Source organism: Schistocerca gregaria, chromosome 3 (genome assembly GCF_023897955.1).
Source record: "Schistocerca gregaria isolate iqSchGreg1 chromosome 3, iqSchGreg1.2, whole genome shotgun sequence".
NCBI classification, from domain to species: Eukaryota; Metazoa; Arthropoda; class Insecta; order Orthoptera; family Acrididae; genus Schistocerca; species Schistocerca gregaria.
The window spans coordinates 277,919,319-277,935,669 of record NC_064922.1 but is presented as its reverse complement, the minus strand read 5'-3'; the positions used below and the strand labels follow the sequence as shown (position 1 = coordinate 277,935,669).

The 16,351-nt window shown below is 41.0% G+C and overlaps 1 protein-coding gene across 2 annotated transcripts in view; it reads right to left on the bottom strand.

Moving 5' to 3' along the window:
• Positions 1-14,783, bottom strand: part of LOC126354181 (elongator complex protein 2) — a 78,817-nt gene extending 64,034 nt beyond the window's left edge. The window contains exons 1-5 of one of the 2 annotated variants that reach the window (XM_050003624.1): positions 13,866-14,783; positions 12,726-13,050; positions 11,453-11,713; positions 11,128-11,376; positions 314-540 (exon numbers count right to left, since the gene is read on the bottom strand). In XM_050003624.1, the coding sequence (XP_049859581.1) occupies positions 314-540; positions 11,128-11,376; positions 11,453-11,713; positions 12,726-13,050; positions 13,866-14,003 (1,200 nt within the window). In that variant the 5' untranslated portion in view covers positions 14,004-14,783. The remainder of the gene's footprint in view (positions 1-313; positions 541-11,127; positions 11,377-11,452; positions 11,714-12,725; positions 13,051-13,865) is intronic. The other variant, XM_050003625.1, reaches the window with a different exon arrangement.
• Positions 14,784-16,351: the final 1,568 nt, after the last annotated feature.

Sequence of the window (16,351 nt, the reverse complement as noted above, 5' to 3'; positions counted from 1 at the left end):
ATTTTTGCTGAATGTACTGTGACATTCTAAAATATAAAAGTTATTAACACAGAGACACATAGAGAAAGAAACTGAAATTTCATGGAATGATCCCTCTGTCATTTGACTTCACACAACACAATTTCCCACCTAAATTAGAGCAGAATTATTTTTAGACCAGTTTTCCAAAAACACCATTATACATTACTCAAACTTTTAATAATTTGTTCTGAAGTTTATGATGGTTACCCCCTTCAATATGAATGAGTTGGAGCAACTAAAATACCAACACACAAACAAAAAACATTGAAGATATCAGGAAAGCAGCACATACCTCCTCTGACTGATGCCATATGTGAAATGCACCTTGATAACCATGACCCATAATGCTACGGCCCTCTGGTCCAAACATGCCTCCATAGAATCCAAGGGAGTTTCCACCCAGTTCTCCAACTCGAACTTCCTCTGTCCACAAACCAGACTGTGCATCAAACGCCCACAAAACCATAGTCTTGTCAAGGGATGACGAAAGCATTCGCAATGGCTGATGATTTTTACTTTCTGTAACAAAGCCCATTATTACGAACACTTAACCTATAATATAACATCTAAGATGGTATAAAATGCTATGAAACAGACCTTTGTAACACAAATAAAATAATCTTTTAAGCCGTACACAAAACTGTGTCCCTGCAAAATTTTCACTCTTTCTTCTGGCATCTGCAACATTTTCCTTCAACTGTTGTCAGTGATAAATTGTGGGGAAATTTCAGTTAAGCTCTTTTTTTTCTAATGCCATTAATGAAACTAACATGGCAAAATTTATAACACATTCCCATGTCTAAATTAAAACTGCTTGAAATACAAGAAATATATAGCATCTGTGACAGAGAAGCTTTGAGTTTTGCTATCTGTAGCTATGCTATGTCACTATGGAAACCAAGTATCTGACACAACATTACTGTCGACTACTATGGCACCACAACACAGTTGGTGCCTGTCACCTGGAGTGCCCTCTGATGAGGCAACGCCAGAATAAGCCGACCTAGGGCCAGCCACAGCAAGCTGTAATTCAGTAATTTAGTCACTGTGTTCACATAGAGAATGTGTGTGCCAGTTGGATTACTAGTGTGATTCTAGCTTGGTCTCTATGAGTAACGGATTGGACTTAATTGCTTAGTTAAAGATAGATTGCACCACTCTGGGGAGCACTCTGTAATATATATCTATTTGTCCAATAAATTGATACAAATCTCCACTGGTTGTGTGTGTACATCATGTATATAATGGCAATGATGCAGAACCTGTGGCATGTGCAAGCCAGACTTGAACATTTTTGTTATTAGGCGAGAGCGTGGGTTTTCAATCATGGAGCAATTGCAACAAGAGCTGATGCCAACTCCAACATGGAGTTATCAAGAGCTAATAGCCATAAAGTTATGGACCATACGCGCGTTAGCAAATGCAACAGGTATACCTCCCATGCCACACGTATCTATGTATTTTCCACCCTTTTACGAACCAAGTGTACGATGGGATGCTTACTGCTAATGACTGTAGTTACATTTTTTGGTCTGCCGATTTCTGACAGGGAAAGATAAAATGTAATGTTCTTGCCAGGAAATCCTGAACTGTACCATCTAACACAGAGAAACTAGAAACACTAATGAATCCGGGAAGGGGAGGGGGGCCAAGTTTCTTATAATATTTCCTTTATTACAAAAACATTTTTTTTTAAATAAAGAAGCACGATACTGCACCAAAACTGGGGCCGCAATAAATCTAATTCAGACTGGCCACCAACCTATACAAATTAAGTTGGAATTGTAATTCTGAATGTCTGCACAGGCAGAACTAAGCTGCCTTTCTAATTAAGGATACTATAGCGTCTTAATCCAGATTAAGGAGGGAGATAACATGCACTGAGAAACCAGATCCTTCTCTGACAGAAGCAATGTGAATAGCTAAAGCCTATTAAGCTGCCACCACAGCTTTGAGTTTGTTTATAACAGAAGATGAAGTCACGGCAGTCATTCCTCCAGCACTGATCATGCAGGACACACCCCACCTCTAGCAGGGTTCTCACCTTAGTGATAGGACAAGTGACTGCTTTTAACAACCAACTGGTCAGTCAACTGTTTTTTTGTTCAGTTGGTGCCTTCAGTTGAATGAAACTAGTATCTGTGGCCACATCAGTTAGCTATACAAATGTTTCTCACTCACTCTGCAGGTCTGAATCACATTAATGTGAGAAAACCAACTAACAAGTCTCTGACAGCTACATCAGTTGCATAAAATTTTTCACACAGTCTCTGGATTTGAGCGATTTCACTTACATACTTTTTTTTAGTCTTTTCCCGTATGTAGCAGCAGCCTCGGGTCAGGTGCATGGCACTGAAACTCTGTCTCCTGCTGCTGTCAGAAGCACAGCCAGCATGAGGTGGCAGACCAGCAGCCTGGGCTGCAACTGCACCTGGACTGCCTGTTGTGCCTCGCAGTAGCAGGCCGTGCCCTCATGGTGGCTCTACTCTGAGCAACAGCATGATGCCGACATACAGTGCGCAGCATGCACGCAGAATCTGGAGGGGGTAGTTTCAAAAATGTGGCCACAGAGACTAGTTTCATATGACTGAAGAAACCAAGTGAACAAAAAAAAAAAACCAGTGATTGACTAGCTGGTTGTTAAAAGCAGTCACTTGTCCTATTACTAAGGTGAGAACCCTGCCAGAGGTGGGGCGTGTCGTACACGATCAGTGCTGGAGGAATGACTGACATGACATCCCTTCTGTCATAAACAAACTCAGAGCTGTAGGGGCAGTTTAATAGGTTTTAACTAATCACATTGCTTCTGTCAGAGAAGGATCTGATTTCTTAGTGCATGTTATCTCCCTCCTCAATCTGGAGAAAGATCCACCTACAGTAATATAATCAGTGGGTATCTTCACATTTTTTCTGTAATATGGAATGCAAACAATCACTAAAATTCAGCAGTGTTCCTTTCTCCTTCCCATACTCCCAAGGAAACTTCTATGGTTAACTTTGAGCCCCCAATGATACATCAGCTTAATTAGCTACATGTTAACTGCATACGGAACAACTTAATAATTGGCAACTTAATAACCAGTTTAAAATTAAGAAGTATTAGCCTATTTGGCACATAATTAAATGAACATGTATAATGCTCTTTTCAACCTTTGTGTACCCCCCTGAAATGTCTTTACGTACCCCACGGTAAGGTATCGTATGGGGATATGCATACTTTGGTTGTACACTATTGGTTTACTTCATGAAGTAAAAGTACTACATACTACCAGTTTTGTCAGAAAAATGAATAGATAGCTCAGTCATCTAAAACACTAAAGAATTGTTTCAGCAAAAGACCAATAAATGGTTTAAGTGACAGAAAAAACTACAAATTGACTTGGCCTGAACAGAAAGAATGAACAATTCGGCATCTGTCATTGTACAAATGTGCAAATGGTTAGTTGACAGAAAAGTTTGAACAGTTGACATTGTCTGTGGCTACAGTTATCCAGTAGAATAACATAAGACTAATACTGTACAACATTTCCTGCATATTACTCATCCTACATTATATGATACCCAGTCTTAACTCATCTGTACGCCGAGGTTTAGGCTTGTCAGGCTTTCTAATTTAAAAGAGTACTGCTAAAGCTGTAGGTTAAATTATTATTTATTAGCACTTGAAGTCTAAGTTGTATAACAATATAATTTGAAACTGCTGCTGATTGTCAATATTATGTTACTTCAGAAATTAACAAGATATGTATATGTATTTCCATATATCGTGTTATGCACAGCATATGATCAAATTATCTTAAACTTAACGAGTGGATTAAGCTCATTTATCTATTTATTTATTTATTCATTTACTTATTTCTGACATAACCTCATAGCTCAAAGTTACATACAGGAAGATGGGTTTTATGCAGCCTGCAGTGCCTTCAAACACCACGAGCAAGATTTTTGTATTCTATCACTCACAACATTCAAACTATTACTCCTGCAGAAAAAATTAAAAGGGCCTTTTTGTAGGACATTTAATGTAGTTAAATTTTGTACTGGGATATGTTTTCACTAAAGGGCATAGATTCCAAGTTATTCCAGAAAAATGCATCTGAAGGCTACTTTTGCACATTTTTATTGAATAATTAAAAAACTATGGCCTCTAGTGAAAACGCACTCTAGAATAAAATTTAACTCCTTAAATTTCCTACAAAAAGGTCCTTTTAATTTTTTCTGTAGGAGTAATAGTTTGAGTGTTCTGAGCGACAGAATACGAAAATCTTGCTCGTGGTATTAGAAGGTGTTGCGGGTTGCATAAAAACCAGTAGCAGGGGGCCGCTGAATCACCCTGCATAAATAATGTAGTTACATGTTTGTTGGGTTTATTCAGAGAAGAAAATCAAACAGTGAGATCACCGGGCCCATGATCTAGGATGGCAGAAATCAAGGGAGGAACAACGCAAACAGTGCAGTCCAGTCAAGAGGACAGGGTAATGTGCAAACAAAGAGGAAAATCGGACATCGGTGCAGCGAGAAGAGGAAAGCACAGGAGTGGGATGCGTGGAAATGTGGAGAGCACAGTGGTGCCCCAGAAACGCTGCATGCAGTGGGAGAACCAGCACTGACACTGACCCGTCCCAACACCCACACAATACCATTATCATGATACAATAGGGACAACACCAGAGGAAGAAGACACAAGAAAAAGGAGGGGGGGGGGGGGGAGAAGCACAACAGACCAGGCAAAATGTAGGGAAAAGGAAAGGAGAAGCTGGCAGGTGTGGAGGCACGATGAAGGCCTTCACTACCTGAGGAACGCAAACTCCAGAGGGGCATTCAAGGACTTAGAACCGAGAGTAAAAACAATTGTCACGAAGAAAACCAACGACAATCATACCACATGAGGATCATCCACTAACACCCGAGACAAGAAGGAAGGTAGGAGGTCACACTTCGTGCAAAGGGCCAACAGGCAGGAGCTGTCCAGCAAAATACATATCACCCTGAGAGGAGCTCTGCAATTACAAAAGGGGGAAGGAGGGCGGCTCATTGTTGAGTAAAAAATGATGGGTCAACCTTATGGCCACTATAAAGCTGGCTGAGAATGGTAGATTCCCATTGGGAGACACAGACGGAGAACATCACATGATGGGAGTATCCTTCATAGTGCAAAGTTTACTAGACAGGGGGGTAACCTCCCAAGAGTCAGACCACAAGTGAGCCAAAATGCATTTATTGTAATGCCACAAATCTGCCCCTGGAGAGCTCACAAAGAAAGAGGAGGGGGGCAAGTGGATTCCCTCCCTCCCCCCTCCCCCAGCCCAATGGTCAGCAAGTTCGTTACCTGGGATACCTACGTGGCCAGGAACCCAAAGGAAATCAACTGAACACGCAGCATCACCAAGATCAGTGAGGTCATGGAAGGCAGAAACCAAGGAATGGTGGGAAAAACTCCATGCGATAGCCTGAAGGCCACTCACTGAGTCCATACATAACAAACTCAAGTGAGTACGGACAGTTTAATGAAGCAGAGGGGCTGATAGATGGTCATCAGTTCTGCAGTAAACACCCCACATGTAGCAGACAAGAGGTAGTGTTACGTTTCAACAAAAGATGTGAAGGCATATCCCACATGATTGGCAGATTTAGAGCCATTGGTATAAAAAACAATGGCACCCTGTAACTCCTGTAAGAGTGTTCGGAACAAACAACAGAACACCATTGGAGCAATGGAGATTTTCTGACCCCGGAAGATATCCGTCCGAATCCGTGGACAAGGAACTAACGAAGGGTGGGTGATCGGCAGAGACCATGTGGAGGAGAACAAGGAGAAGATAGGGAAGTCATGGCTGAGAGAAGCGAGGTGGAAGCCAACTGGTAAATGCAGGTGAGAGTTGGCAGCTGGCAAGTGACAACTCCATGCCATGAAAAGACTAGCAGGGCTGAACAGGGGAAGAATGGATAGTGATGGCATAGGAAACCAGGAGCTGGGAGCACAAAACTGAAAGGGGAGGGATGCTCGAGTCAACCAGAAGACTATCAACAGGGACAGTACAAAAAAACTCCTGTGGCTATACAGATACCAATGTGGTGAACCAGGTCCAAGAGGAGCAAAGTAGAATGGACAGTTGATCCATAAACATGACAACTATAATCCAGATGAGACAGAATGAATGCCCAGTAAAGGTGATGAAGGGTCGAACAGTCCACACCTCAAGAGGTGTGGGAAAGGAAGTGAAGAACACTGAGTTTATGAAAACAGCCAACCTTCAGATGATGGATATGGGGCAACCAAACAAGATTGTTGTTCAAAATAAGACCGAAGAAACGAAACTGTGGACCACAGTCAGATGCTGGGCTTCAAGGCAAACCCCTAGATCAGGATGGACCATACTACAGGGACAGAAATGCACCACCCTCCAATGAAAACTGTGAGAGAGTGTCCATGTGGAAACACGCCGAATGGCACTCTGGAGCTCTCATTCTGCACAGGAGCTAGGCCACTAAATACAGAAATCATGCAAATACAGAGAAGAGAAGAGGTGACCAGTGGTCCAGCACAGGCCATAAGTCCATTAATAGCGATGAAAAAAAGTTAGACATTTAATACGGAGTCCTAGGGAACACTATTCTCCTGGTTCTATGGAGAGCTGAGAACGGTTCCCAACACATGTGACAAGATGGTGGCACTGAGAAAAGGGCTCCTGAATTAATTGTGGTTTCCATTGAAGTAGATGATTGACCAGAGATCATCCCACCCAGAAGACACACTGGTAAAGAGACAAAAGGTCCCATGATTCAAGGACCCAATTGACCCGACAAGTCATCATCCATTCTAGTAACATGCAGGGGATATTAGTCAGGATGACCTGCTGGTAAACATCGAGGGATGACAGATCCTTGCCAGGTATAAGGACAGGAACCACAATTCTTTCTGTCCACTGAGAGAGGAAAATGTCTTGGAGCCAAATATTGTTAAACACCAGAAGGAGATTTGGTGTTGCAGCAATTGGTTTTGGATGGAATCATGGTCATGAGCTGAATAGTGGGAGAAGAGGTGTCCACAAAAGGTTCCCATTCATTAAAAGATTCATTGTAGGATTACACCTGACAAGGGGTGAAAAAGCAGGAAGCTTCACCCTGCTGTTTCCAGAGGTGGAAGGCAGCTGGTAGGCTGATGCCAATACCATAGCAAAAAGAATCCCGAGGTGTTCCATGAGAACTAATGAATCTGTAGAAAGGCCACGGGAATGGGCACGGCCCGGAAAGAAAGACTGCTGCTGACAACCTTGGAGTGTGGAGAATGTAGCCCACACCACGACGAAGAGGTCAAAGAACTTAGAGAGAAGATAAAGCCTTCCCGAAACACCCATTTAATCCATTTCATTAAGTAGTGGGCTTTGGCGTGAAGACATTTATAGGTAGTAAGATCGGTGTAGCTAAAGACATTGCAAGGCTCAATGATGACCATGGACAGCAATGGCAATGACCGTGCTCCACCACGGAACTGGCTGAAGGTGCATGGAGCCTGAGAGATGCTGAGGGGAAAGGTCTCGGAAGTGAGCCCCCATCACTAGCGGGCACCGAAGAATGGGGGCACTTCTTTGGCTGGGGAGGTGGAGTAGCATCTGGAGGGAAGGGCGTGGCAATCACTGGGGAGAGGGAGAGGAGAGGGGGACAAATCTAGGGTAAGGAAGAGGGAGGAGGAGGAAAGACATTACAGAGGCAAAAGTAGACGTCATTGACACAGGATGAACTCTATCATATTTCTGATGATCCTCAATGTAAGATAAACGATCCAGGCACTTATAAATTTGTATCTTCTTTTCTTTCTTATACACTGGGCAATCTGGTGAGCATTGAGAGTGATGGTCATGACAATTAACACACATGGGTGGTGGAACACTATGGCTCTCCTCAGGGAGTGGGTGTCCACAGTCACCACACAGAGGGTCTGATGAGTGGTGGGATGTACGGCTTGATGTCACACTGATAACACATAATCTTGACCTTGACCTTCAAAAGCCAGAATAAAGGTGCTGGTATCAATGTGATTGTCCTTACAACCTTTCTGAACACGCTGAACAAAAGAAATTGCACATTGTTACAGATTGGCCCCAAGTTCTTCATCCGTTTGTAGGATGAGGTCCCTATGAAAAATGACTCACTGAACCATATTCAGCAACCAGTGAGGTTCTGAGCTCAAACATAATGATTCATCTAGAACACAACGGCCTCCTCAACGCCATCCAGCATAGATTTCAGAAGCATCAATCCTGTGAAACCCAACTCGCACTTTTCTCACATAACATATTGAAAGCTTTGGATCAAAGCAACAAGGTAGATGTAGTGTTTCTTGGTTCCCGAAAAGAAACCACACCAATGTTTACTGTCAAATATATGATCATCTGGGGTATCAAGATAAACTGTGAGGATTTTTTTCTAGAGAGGACACAGCATGTTATCTTGGATAGAGTGTCGCCATGAGATGTATAAGTAACTTTGGGTGTACCCCTAAGAAAGTGTGTTGGGACCCTGGCTGTTCATGTTGTATATCAATGACCTTGCAGACAATATTAATAGTAAAATCAAGCTTTTTGCAGATGATGAAGGTATCTATAGTGAAGTACCATCTGAGAGAAGCTGTATACATATTCAGTCAGATCTTGATAAGATTTCAACTTGGTGCAGAGACTGACAACTTGCTCCAAATGTCAGAAAACGAAGAAATGAAGTATAATATTGACAACTTGCTCTAAATGTCAGAAAACGAAGAAATGAAGTATAATATGACTATACTATCAATGAGTCACTCTTGGAATTAGCCAACTCATACAAATACCTGGGTTTTACACTCTCTAGGGATATGAAATGGGATGATCACATAGGTTTAGTTGTATGTAGAGGAGGTGGTAAACTTTGGTTTATTGGTAGAATAATGGGGAAGTGCAATTAGCCTACGAAAGAGATTACTTATAAATCACTCGTGCGACTGGTTCTAGAATATTGCTCAAGTGTGTGGGGCCCATACCAGACAGGACTAAGCGGGTATATTGAACGTTTACAGAGAAGGGCAGCACAAATGGTCACAGGCTTGTTTAACCCATGGGAGAGTGTCAGAGATACTGAAGGAACTGAACTGGCAGACTATTCAAGACAGATGTAATCTATCCCAAGAAAGTCTGTTAACAAAGTTCCATGAACCTGCTTCAAATTATTATTCTAGGGATATACTTTAGCCCCCCCCCCCCCCCCCCCGATATATCGCTCACATAGATATCATGAGGATAAGATCAGATTAATTACTGCACACACTGAGGCATTCAAACAGTCATTCTCCCTGTGCTCCATGTGTGAATGGAGGAAATACTAATAGGCTAACTGGTACGATGGAACATACTCTCTGTCAATGTGGAAGATGGTTGCAAATAGTGAAGTACTGTAATTGGGCACAATAGGGTGAATGGCAAGAAGTATAACAGAAAAAGAATTGATTTACAGCCTCACAGAACATTAGACCTGAGTGTTAAAAGTAGCAATGTCATTAGCACATGAAATGTAGCAGACAACAGTCATAGCTTCTCAAAAGTGAGTTTAAATGCCATTCACATGCAGAAGGGTCGACCAACTGCTTCTGCTGATCCACAACTGGCACTCCAAATTACACATCTTCCACAAAAAATTGCACATGCTTTTGCATAACATTACACTAATTACACTTTTCCTTAGGTAACTTAGTACAAAATAATTCGTAGGCCTTCGAGTGGTTTACGTCTCTAATAAGGGTTGTGCCAGACAAAGCTTTTTTCTTCTATGATAAATAGATACGCAACATGTTAGTTTCCGTAGCCAATGTCATTATTTTTTATGTTGAAATTAAAACCACATTGTATTCTTCAAAAAATATATGTGGTTGCTTTGTGTCATGAAAGGATGTCACAATTACTTTCTTTTTTCTTTCTTCTCTGTCATTGAAGGATGTGGTAACAGGTTGACCAGTAAAATTGCTCAAGGTCCAGACTAATTTGGAGGGTTAACACTTCTGTTATGAGGTAACAAAGCTAATGAACATGATACCACAATAAAAATCTTAGTTACAATAATTAATGAACAGTGTAAGCAATAATTTCAGCAACATATTATGTGCCACAAAAATATTTTTTGACACTATCACGAAATGGATAGATTGATACTCACTATATAGCAGAGAAGTTGAGTTGCAATTAGCCACAACAAAAAGTCTACTAAATACGTAAGATCTCTGTCAGAAAGCTTTATTCTGAAATAGACAATACAAAAACACGTTCGCACTAATGCAGCTCACATGCACATGACCACTGTGGCTGCCGAGGCCAGACTACGACCAACTGTGCACGATGGGAGAAGCAATCTGGATGGTGGGGGTAAAGAGGAGGCTGGGGTGGGGGAGCAGGGTATGTGTAGCGGATGGTAAGGTACTGCTTGTGGGGACATACAGGAATGAGGTGGAGAGAGCGTAGGACAGCTAGGTTCAGTTGAAAGGCAAGATGGTGGCGGAGGGGGGGGGGGGGGTTGAAGGAAAGGAGAGAAGTAAAACCACTTTGGGTGTGCTTGTGGAATAGAAGGATTCCTCCCACCAACACTAGCTTTTCTGAATTGCACAGGCGGAAACTCTCCCTGCAATATAGTCTATGTTCCTGTAGCCCTCCTGGCCTCAACCTTTGTTAGTCATTGTCCTTCACCCACCTATTCCCTTCCCTGTTCCCACTCCGGTACCACACAGCCTTCTATTCTACAACCACCCACAGTCTTTTACTTCTCTCCTTTTCCTGCTGATGACACTCCCCCACCTCCCATCTTACTTATGGCGGCACCTAGCTGCTCTACCCTCTCTCCACCTAATCCCTGCATGCTTCCACAAGCAGCACCTTACTGTCCCCCACCCATACCCTGCTCTCCCTCCTCCTCCCTGCCTCAGCCTCCTCCTTACTCCCACCACTCACAATGCTCCTCCCATCATGTGCAGTTGCTCACAGTCTGGCCTCAGCAGCCAGAGACAGTGGACAGGTGTGTATGAGCTGCATTAGCATGCATGCACACGCCCTTGTTCTAGACTTTTATTGAACTTTAGCTTAAGCATACCTGAATTAATAACAGGGTGCCACCGGACACTGTAAACCCAACCTTCATGCCCTGGTAACACTGATTCTACTGCCCAAACGAACCAGTGACCTTTAATTTCAAATACATGTTCTTCGGCATGAATATCTTCTGATGATGGCAGTTCACTAACTGGACTTTGTAACTGTGATCCACATTCACGAGCAGATATTCTCCATAGCCGAACAAATGTATCTTGTGAACAGCTTGCTAGAAGCACATCTCCAGAATCTGGAAACCAAATAGTACAAGAACTAAGGCCACTGACGAGAGAATGTGAGTAAATTTGTGTAAGAAAACTAGTTACCTTCAATAGCAAAATCAAGGCTTCTCACCCAGTCATCATGGCCAATTAAACTGTCTACTTTGACAAAATGTGACAGTAATGTTTCATTTTCTTTAGGACTTATACAGATCTCTTCATATTGTTTGTCAGCAAATAGATGAATCTTGGTGTCATCAGTAGCACAAGCAATAAGAATGTCTGATGTGGATGGCAAAATACATATGCGCGCACACAAACAGAATCCAGAACCAAAATTCACTGTCTGTGAGCACACAGCTGCTACTGCGAATAGAATAAACTGTTTACATCCATTGGTAAATATCTAATATTACATTATACTAAAGAAATAAATAAATGGGGTCAATGGAAGAGTTCGATTTCACCCGTCTGCTTTGACCCGTGATGTAAGGGTGTTGTGGTGTGTGATGTCATTACAGCACGGAGTTTATGAGTTGGTTGTGTCTGTAGATGTCGTCTTGATGTATTTGATGGGACCCTCTGGTGTGTGTGTGTGTGTGTGTGTGTGTGTGTGTGTGTGTGTGTGTGTGTGTGTGTGTGTTAGGTGTTATTGGTCTGCTGTTTGTGGTGCGGTAAGATGTTTAATTTATTGTATGGCTTTTGTTAATAGGTATGGCTATGACGATGAAATATCACAGTGCTATGTTGCAGTCAGACATGGAGTAGTACATGTTGTCCATTGTTAAATTCCTCCAGTTAATTGGACTGATTGCTGTGATTGTAAAGTGTAATATTTGTCATGAGAACATGACGCTGACCACCATTCCGTCATCTCGGACCAGGTACAGGTGGTGATTTTGGCGTGCAAGTTCTTTTTTTGTGTGTGTTTATTCTTCTCAAGTTTGATGTTTGTGTATTTATGGTCTATTGAATATGTTTTAATTTATGTAGGGATGTTTGATGTTTAGATTTTTGAGGTGCTGTGGTTTTGGTTTTATTTTTCGTAGTTGTATGTGTTGGTTTTTTGCTCTCAATAGTTGTGGTTGACCTATACATGTAAGGGAAGCGACCAAGTCCAATTTTTGTAGTTTTAGAGGCCAATATACAAACGCCAATCTCCTGCAGTTGTCACGTTATTTTGACTGTATTTTTGAAGGGAGATGTTATTTTCTTATTTATATGTATTTTTCTGTTTGTTGCTATTTGTATGTAGTGGCATCATAGGCACAGTATTGGAGACGCTTCCAACAGCCATTTCCAATATATTGATGATGTCATGGGTCAAAGCAGATGGGTGGAATTGGACACTCCTGTAATCCAAATAAATGAGTACTACCTTCAGCTTTCTTCCTTCTCCATATCTTCAAAGACGAGTCTGCAGACGCAGTAACAACAAGAAGTGGTTGCTTGCATATTTGATGGTCAGTGTTCGATAAATATATACCATCAGCAAATGTCACAGCACTATTATGTCCTTCAAGAACACTTGATACGTAAAATCCACCCATGTCATCCGCACTCCATAAGACAGCGGTGCCATCAGAAGATGCAGAGACAAATTCTGTCTCTGGTGAACAATTTCCTGTCTTGATCCACTGAACTGCATTTACCCTTCCTTTGTGGTGGCACAGTACCTTCAAAATCTTACCAGCATCCGCATACTGTAAAATCCACATGCAGAAGCTGTAAGTTTAAACATCTTTGAAGCCACACACTTATTACTACTGTTGTCCACATGGAAACAGATATATAATATTGGTGTCACTTAACTAAAACAAATAGAACTCCATAAAAAGTTCAACCATTCCTTAAGCTTAAGCTCATCAAGTGATTCTGACAATAACATCACAAGCAAAAATCGCTTTTTCCATCTATATTTGAACGGGGGTGCTTCAAATCATGAAGACTGATATCCGAGCCACAAGAAACCTACAACTAGTACCAATTACATTACATTGAAATCTTTCCATAGTTCCTAATTCTTAAGCACATAAAAATCTCAAATTATCAAGTATTGCGGAGATGCTACAAGTGACACGTGCTATACATATATTATTAACAGGTCATAATTCTGCTATTAAAATTTGTATGAATAAACATTCTTCGTAAGAGACTTTCATTTTTTTTCCATTCTCTTCAATGTGTTGGGCACTTAACTTTTCAGTTATTACTAATTCTGTGATCTTTACTAGGCTTCTAGGAACTTTGAATACTTAACAGATTCAGAGAAATAACAATCTCGGTCCTTTAGACTATTTTGGAAAGAAACATCTCACATTAAAATGGGATTTTAATCAGTTTTTTACATAAGTAGGGGCCACACAAATTAAAATGAAAAAAATACAGTTGGTGGCCAGCAACAGAAATTGGTGGATGCGTGAATCTGTTTTAGGTAGACGCCACGGCGAACGAGAAATGAACGCCTTGTATATAATTAAAACCATATACTATTACGTCCCACGTGTGGTGTACATACCTTCGGGTCATAAATAGCAACTGCGTTGCACGCTCCGAAACATATCAACCCATTACGCCCCCAATCTGAAGAATGTGGAGTCCGATTACATGAGCACGATATGTATAAGTCGTTATTACCGTAATTACGGCGCAGCATGTTTATGAGTAAAAGCAACACATTCACCGGCACACCAGATCATCACAACACATCCAAACCATAACACAACATATTGCCCAGAAACCAGAGAGACATCAACACCCCGTGGTGGTGTCTGCTACGGAAAACACTAGATTCAACTCGGTGAAGCGCTACTACAGTTTGACAGCTGTAGCGACACGTGTGTCCCAAGTGGTGAGGAAGCAGACACTCATATGCTTCGTAGGTTTTGTTCCATGCGTTATTAAATTACTAAGAGACATGAATTATTGCGAAATACATGCAAAAACATTCGAATCACAGTGATTCAATGACATAAGCTACAAACTTATTCACGAATAAATACTTTCGTATATATGTATATTTGTAGTTAATTCCGTTGAAAGCAAGAGAATATAAACACATATGTCATGCATGAGAAACATACGTGTTTCTGTTGTTATCTGTTGTTATTATCACAGGCATTTTATATGGAGGCTAATGATTCGCCCTTTCTTATACTTCACTCGACATTTTGGTACACAAACACTTTTATAAATGTAAATATTTTAGCTTCAAAAACAAATACATTCAAGATTCTTGACGTTTGTGGCTCAGATTTCGCAACAATCGTGAAATTGGTTTCTTCTGTATTGGGAAACAGTTTTATTGCTTTTAACGATTTATTATCACGTCTGTGCGGTTTTCCTCAAGCTACAGTTGTGGTGGCATATTTGGCAGGTTAAATAATTTAGGTATTATGTTCCATATACGTTTCCTATGTCCTACATTCACTTATTTTGCTGCAACAAAAAAACTGTTTTGTTGGGTGGACATACGTCTTTTTGCTGAACGACAGGTGTTCTGGTATTTACTAGCCATTCTTTGTTATTAAAAGAAAATTACATTATTCAGTAAATGTCTGTATGTTACAAGAAAATAATAAATACACTATCCTGTGCTGAACTGTTTCTTTCCTCCCAGGGCCATTAGGAAACTAAATAATAACAAATTTGGTAACACTGTCTCGTTACTATTGATTTTTCGGGCACTAAATGCGCTCCTTACGGTAAACGCTAAGCTATAAATCAACATAAATGTTAGCATTCGCACTCATACGATACCGTATGCAAGTGTTGTTTGCTGGCCGCTTGTAGCGCTGCTATCGCTGTGGGTAACAAAAACGAGACGGAGTGTTGCGACTGCTATGCTAGACCGTGGTTTAGACCTTTTCTGAGTGGGGTGAGCCTCCTGTGAGACTATCATCCATCTTGAGTTTGCGGAAAGATATCAATGCAGGAGCTACAATCTCACGAATTCACTTCAAAGTTGGCACTTTCATGATTCCAGCTAAGGAATGTTTTTGCAATAGTAATTTACAGATCTGAAATAATGTGACTGGTTGCTGTTTTCAATGGCTAATTAATTCCTAGCATTAAAGTAATGTGTGGATGGTGAAGTTATGTTCTGTTCAGAAATGGCCTTCAAACACGCAATCATCACATGTGCCTCATTAGTGTTAAACACTTGAAAGGGGTTTATTGGCTGTGTACCAGTGGGATAAGTCACATATTCTTTCATCGTGTTTAATCTGACCTGTTTACTGACTTCATTTTAATTGATAAGTTTAATAATTTGAGGGCCACAAATGTGTCTTAATTCTGTCTCATTATACACATGTATAAAATTATATGTGCTTTGTACATCAAAATAGTACATGTGGTAGCTGTCATTATAGCAATTGTCTGAAACTGTAAAAAGATTACCATACACAGTATTGTTGCGACTGTGTGGGGTGTGGTCAAGTGGGAGGGGGGGGTGCCACAGGGATCATTGTTGGGGACACTCATGTTCCTTATTTATATAATTGATATACCCTCTAGTATTTCGGGTAATTCTAAAATATTTCTCTTTGATAATGACACTAGCTCGGCAGTAAAGGATTTTGTGTGCAACACTAGATCGTTTCAAATAGTGCAGTTCATGACTTAAGTTCATGGCTTGTAGAAAATAAACTAACGCTTAATCACAGTAAGATTCAGCTTCTAGAGTTTCTAACACACAGTTCAACAAAACCTTACGTTCCATTGTCAGGATCTTGTTCAAAGACTTAATGCTGCCATTTTTACTATTTGAACAGTATCTGAAGTGAGTGATCGAGCGACACGAAAATTTGTCCACTTTCCTTATTTTCATTCGCTTATGTCATATGGTATTATATTTTAGGGTAACTCTTCCCATTATAAAAATATATTTTTGGCTCAGAAACAGGCGGTTCAGGCAACAAGTGGTGTAAGTTCACGAACCTCTTGTTGACCCCTGTTCTCCTGTCTGGGTATTTTGACATTGGTCTCTCAATATATATATTC